This window comes from Salvia hispanica, chromosome 1 (genome assembly GCF_023119035.1).
Source record: "Salvia hispanica cultivar TCC Black 2014 chromosome 1, UniMelb_Shisp_WGS_1.0, whole genome shotgun sequence".
In the NCBI taxonomy this organism is placed as follows: Eukaryota; Viridiplantae; Streptophyta; class Magnoliopsida; order Lamiales; family Lamiaceae; genus Salvia; species Salvia hispanica.
In genome coordinates this window covers 33,725,742-33,732,286 of record NC_062965.1, presented here as the reverse complement: position 1 = coordinate 33,732,286, position 6,545 = coordinate 33,725,742, and the positions used below count along the sequence as shown (strand labels likewise).

At 34.5% G+C, this 6,545-nt stretch overlaps 1 protein-coding gene across 1 annotated transcript; it reads left to right on the top strand.

Annotated features, from left to right (window-relative positions):
- The first annotated feature begins 4,343 nt into the window (after nucleotides 1–4,343).
- On the top strand, nucleotides 4,344–5,170 carry LOC125190791 (dirigent protein 11-like). Its single transcript, XM_048088538.1, has one exon. The coding sequence runs from the start codon at nucleotides 4,387–4,389 to the stop codon at nucleotides 4,945–4,947; it is 561 nt and encodes a 186-aa protein (XP_047944495.1). The 5' UTR covers nucleotides 4,344–4,386; the 3' UTR covers nucleotides 4,948–5,170.
- Nucleotides 5,171–6,545: the final 1,375 nt, after the last annotated feature.

Sequence of the window (6,545 nt, the reverse complement as noted above, 5' to 3'; positions counted from 1 at the left end):
TATCAAAAAGGTGGGGGTTTTTTCCCTTTGGGTTTTTTGATATCTTGGGTAGTAGTAATTAATAACTAGTAGGGGTGTGGGTTTTTATTATTACATTGAATCGTGTGTCTGCGTGGTTTGATATATCCCCCGGGGGTGTTGAAAAGTTTTTTGAAACCGGTTTTGGTTTAACCCAAAAGAATAAATAAAAAAGAAATAGTATATTTTGTTATACATCTCGTACTAGACAAACTCTTGGAAGTAAAAAATTTAAAATTTTTAAAGTCTATAGCATCTAAAAATTAATTAATGGATATAGAAAGTTTTAGACAGGAAATAATATATTAAAGGGGTTTAAACCCGGGTTTGAAAATCAGGGGATTGGAGGGGCGGTTATGTGATTAATTGCACAATTATATTTTTACATGTTCAAGCTGGGGATTTAGACCCATAACCCCTTTTTTAAAAAAGTTTTTTTGTGGATTTATTTGTTTTTCAATTTCACTGCTTTTTTCCCCTAACAATACCAAGGGAAGAATATAGTTGAGATTTAAGCGCTTAATTTGGGCTCTCTTTAAATAAAGGGCATTATCCTAAATACTTTTACCTATGGGAATGAAATTTGTGTTTATCATTAAAATTTTTTAATTTTTAATGTTTATCGGAATGGCTTTGTCTTTATTATTTAAAACCCTTGGGTCCCTTTTAGGGCCCCAAACCCCACTTAGATTAGTGATAAAACAAATTTCATGCATCAGTTTGCGAAAAATGTTATAATTTGTTGGGTCTAAACGTTTTTCCCAAGCCGGGGGTGTGAAGAAAATCGCTAGATCGGAAGTGCGAAGGAGATGGTGGGGAAAAGGGGCAAATGAGCAAGATTTACAAGGAAAATTGGCGTGGCCGGAGGAGGGGATAAAATTTGGGCCCAAAAAAGTCTTATCTATCCTTGGGCCCCACTCAAACGTCTATATAAGAAAAAGCATGCAAAGAAGGGTTATACCTTTTTTTAACCTTTTTAGGCCCCACCATTACCACACTTGGGAAAAGGAGATCGGGGGGGTCGGGAACGGAAGGTTCTTTCTTAGAAATTTGTGGTTGGCAACCAAGTCAAGTGTGGACGAAGATACAATTCCTTTAATTTCGGTTGTTTTTTCTCGTTTTTTCTATCGAACTTCACTTTTGGGGGGTCGGACCCCCCATTTTATGATCTTAAACTTTCGTTTGTTGATTTCAATTTGCGATTAAATTTCAAGTCGATTTGCATGATCTCTCTTTTGTTAGTTTATTTCTAAATATGATTTGTCTATTTTATTTTGATTTTGAGTTGGTGATATGGGAATTTGGTGATAGTTTGGGGTTTTTTTGTTTGTGTTCGAATCAAGTGATGAAAGTTTCTGGTTGGGTTCGTGTTGGACGTTTGGATCCGGAGTGGATTTAGCGCGGGGTTGGATTCGACGGAGGAAAGAAAGTTTGTTAGATGAATTCGAGTTTTTTCGTGTTTTTTTTGTTCGTCTGTCCAGATAGTTTATTTTTTTTGTAGTTCTGATAGATTTGATTTAAAATTAGTTTCTTGTTTGATCTCATTCATTTTAATTTTTGGGTTTTTTTACGTTTTGGTTGAGAAGATGATTTTTGGTCGTTGTACGAGAGTTAGTTATTCCGTTTTTCGTTTGACTTTCCCTTTTTCCATGGCCCCCAGAGGTTTTTTCCTATTAGTAGTGAAGTAGTTTTCTTAGATCAAGTGTTGACAGTTAATTTCCTTTACTACGCTCTTTTATGATTTTCCCTAGGCCCCAAAAGGCTTAAGAATTTTAAATTTTCCCCTTAAAAGTTAAATTTGTTTTCCTAAACCCCCAAAAATGGGGGCGGGGCAACCCCAAAACACCCCCAAACCCTTGAATATAGTATTATCCTTCTGTGGATCGATCCTACTTCCCTATACTGGTTTTAATGTGGTAAGTCGTCAATTCCTTCGACCAACAAGTTCCTAGACCGCGTGATCTAGTGGATTTGTTGGACCTAGGGAACCTGTTATTTCTTGAACACACGCAGCACAACGACCTTTCAATTAGTGTACACCTATGGTGGACCGTGTGTCAGTGTACGGGTTGGCCGGTCAAGTGGCTTGGTTTGTGGCCACATTCCAAGCCATGTATGAGCAGATATGGTTAACGTCTATGGGAAAATGACTGATCAGTCGACTTTTTACAATGGAAATGATTTTAGTGCCTCGGGCATTTCTAAAGCTAAAACCCCGATGGTTACTTATTGGCATGATAAATATTATTTTTATAACTTGTTTTCGGCATAGTCCACTGAGTATTTTTATAGTACTCAGCCCTGCATATGTTTTCCTTATGTGCAGGTTGAGCGGCGACGAGCACTTGCCGGTGTTGAGCACAAATAAAATCTGAGCCTTACTTGCTTGTCTTAAAACTTTGGGTATCGTTGTGTCTTCATACACGACATTTCTCATTACTCGTTTGACTTTGAACCCGTTTATCTTTGAGAATTTAAGACTTATTTGTTGGATAATGTCAAACTCTTGTCTTTTCTTCTACAAAATAATTGTTGGTCAAACTTTTAATGAAACCCTAGTCTTATTCTTCGTCTGTTTTAAATTTCTTTAAGTCGCGACCACTCGTATTTATTAACCCTAAAGGGCGGTCGTGACATCTGAAGTACTAGTACTCCTTGAATATGAGTATCATGGGTCATGGCGGTTTCCATGAATAACTCGTACGAATGAAACACATCCACAAAATCAAATTCTCTACGTTCTTGAGATTTATTGGTTGTCTTCATAGAACATCTAGACCTAACCATGTTTATCAGCAACCACTCAATCCAACTTAACCAACCACTTTTTCAATATTTAATTAATTTCTATCTCTTCCACATCATCAATATTCATCCAATCCAACCATTCAAATTTTTCAAAGTTTATCAATGACCACCCAACCACACTATTTTATATATATATACATTATTTTTCATGATAATATTATTACTTGAAATATTTCCTTGCAAAATTTTAAAAAAATACAATAAATGACAAATTAAAAATTATAAAAACTAACAAATAAAAAGTTAAAATTAATATGTTGAAATACGCAATTGAAGATATGTAATTGGTGTTCAAAACATATGGTGAAAAATAAACGATACTTAAAAAATAAGAAATTATATCAAAGAAGAAGGATTATATATGGAGAAAAATGAGATTGTACCATGTGGCACCATCTCATTGGTTGAAATAATAAATGAGCAAGGAGACCGTTGGTCTCATTTCACCAACCAGCCGACCGAGGTCCAAGTGAGAGACCACCATTTCAATTTTTATTTGTTTTTAAATGGAAAATGATGACATGGCACCCAACCAGGTCATTGATAAACTTGGTCTAATGTGATTATCTGAGAGTTGCCCACGCAAATGGCTACCTGGAGCAAGGTAATACTCCCTCCGTCCGCCACTACTTATATATCACTAGTTCCTTTTCGCTCCGTTCGTCAATATTTGTGACACTTTACTTTTTAGTACTTTTGATAATTGTCCTCACATTCAACTAACTCACCTCACTCACATTTGTAATATAAAAATGTAGGAACCACTTTCCTTCACATTTCTTATTACATGTGCCGGGTCAACTTGTGACACTTATTGGCGGACGAAGGGAGTATGTTAGATGATTTGTGGTCGAGACAAGACTCTACACGTGGAGAGAGTGCAACTCACGTCAATTATTTGGAGAATAAGAAGGTAACAATCGAATATTCATTAAAATTCATGTTTGTTAAGTATTTTGATGCATTCATCATGGATCTATGTTTATTTGCATGAAATTGATCTAATCACATTATTTTTTTTTGAGTTGTCCTATGTAGGAATCATTTCTTCTTTTTTTTTTAGCAAAAAAAATCTATTTTTCTTCTTTTACTTCACTCTTTTTTATTTTATTTCCTCTTCATCGCTCTCTCTACCTTTTTCATTTTCCTACTTTATTCTCCCTTCACTTAACTCTCTTCTCCTCACATTTTATTATAAAATTAATATATAAAAGTAGGACAAACTATTCACTAATTTTTTTTCGCTCATTATTTATATTAATTTTTAAAATTTCAATGTTTAAGAGGAGGGAGGGACGGTGACGGAGTAATTCATTACTTTTGCTTTCGCAGATGTATCTAATTATATCTAAAGTAGTACATGGGTCATGGCTGTTTCCATGAATAACTCGTACGAGTGAAACACATCCACAAAAAACAATTTTTTATCGCAAAAAAAAAAAAAAAAAATTATGAATTGTGTACTTTAAAATTTACTGTTATAGACGCGGTTATAGATGTACTCTATTTTGCATATAACCTCATTCTCCCAAAATAAAACGACAAAGAAATTAAAGAAAGATGGAGAAGCACGTTTTAACTTTAATGCTAATCATATGCTTATCAATAATAGTGCTGAAGCTGCAGTCTCTCTCCAGGACAAAGAAGATCACGCGCCTCCATTTCTACCTCCAGGACTTCATCGACGGTGACAGACCCACCGTCTGGGAAGTGGCGGCCTGCAACCTAACCGGCGTTCTGCCGTCGCTGTTCGGGAAAGTGATGGTGATGGACGACCCCGTCACGTCCGGGCCCGAGCTAGACTCTGAGGAGGTGGGGCGGCTGCAGGGGACCGCGGGGGTGGCCGACTTCCGCGAGGAGGCTCTCGTGCTGCTCCTCAACCTCGTGCTCACAAAGGGCGAGTTCGAGGGCAGCACGCTTAGCATTCTCGGCCGTAATCCGTTGGGCGCCGAGTCGAGGGAGGTTTCCATCGTCGCCGGCACGGGCGCCTTTAGGATGGCCACCGGCTATATCATCACTAGCACTTATTATAAAGATCCCGCTGGGGTTCATAATGTCTACGAGTACAATGCGGTCGTGTATCATATGGATCCCAACGTTGTGTTCTGCTGTAATTATTGATATACTAGGCCATGTTTGATAGGGTAATCTACGGATGAATTTCTATGAAAAGAGTATGTTCTCCGTACTCAGAATAGTTCTCTGTTTGAATTAGTCGTGAGTTTTCATAAATTTGTTCTGTTTGTATTTTTGATGATTAATTTTGTTGGTTGATATGTTCTGAGTGGGAAAATCGTTTTTGTTGCAATGATCGAGGAATGATGTTTTTGGTAGATAAAAGTAACTCCCAGTCTCCCACCATCGGCGATTTATAATCTCATGCTCTCATTTGACACAAGTCGTAAGAAATGTGAAGAAAAAATGAGTGGAATGTGTATTCATTTTTTATACAGTGAACTACAGAAATGGTTCTTGGATTATGAGTTTATCTCATTCATAGTCTTTGGACTTTATCTCAAAATTGGTTTTTTTGGCTTTTTTTCTTGTACGAAAATGTCCTTTTGGGGGATTTTGGAGGGTTTTTGGCAATTTGATCTTCTTACATTTTTAACATTTTAAATCTGATATTATTTTAGTTATGTACTAAATCTGATATTATTTCAAAATAATCATTCTTCTTCCATCATTTGTCATCTTTGTTTTTGTTTTTTTTATTATATTTAATTTTATAAAATTAAATTTTAAATTTTGATTTTTAAATATAAAAAAAATTTAACTAAAACTATTAATTCATGGACACAATAAATATTGATTAAAACTATTAATTTTTGTTAGTTAACCACATTTGGAGTCACTTATTGTTATGGCTCGGATTTTAAGAAAGAGTTGAAGTGTATAATAAATGAAGTGAGATGATGGAATGTATAATAAATGAAGTGAGATGGTAGAATGTGTAATATATGAAGTGAAATGGTGGAGTTGGTTGAAGGTGGGTCCCTTTTGACTTTTGATTTTTGTTTTGATTTATTTTAATGTAGATAATGGCATTTTTATGTAATTTTGATGAAGAATGGGGTAAAATTGTATGACCAAATATGGAAAATTCTAAAAGTGACTCTTAAACTGGGACGGACTTTTATGGCAAAAAGTGACTCTTAATCTGGGACGGGGATGGAGAGTATAATATTCAGCTGAATTGAAGAAGTACAGAAAAATAATATTAATCATGATGAAAAAATAAGAGCTATTATATTTAGCCTTCGTTCGGTTGTGATAATTGCTTGTGATTGAATATTATGAAGTTGACTAAAAATTTGATCCCACTAAAAATTTTATGTAGGAGCATTTTTGTTGAAATTTTCTAGTAAATTTTGATTGTTTTCAAATTAATAAACGAAAATTATATTAGTCTTACATTAGATGCATATATATTTCAGAATAAATCGAGTTATATAATCCATTTATGGTTAAAGCTATTAAATATTGATTAAAACTAAGACGTTGTCATACCTTATTGATTAAATATTAGTAGACACTATCAAATATTGATTGTGACTATTAATTTTTGTTTTTCTTAATAATTTTTATAATTAAAAAAATTTATTGATATTTAAAAATTGAAATTTAAAATTTAATTTTGTAAAATTAAATCTAATATTGAAATAAAGAAGCAAAGTGAAGGATGACAAAAGGGAAGAATAATGATAATTTTGAAATAA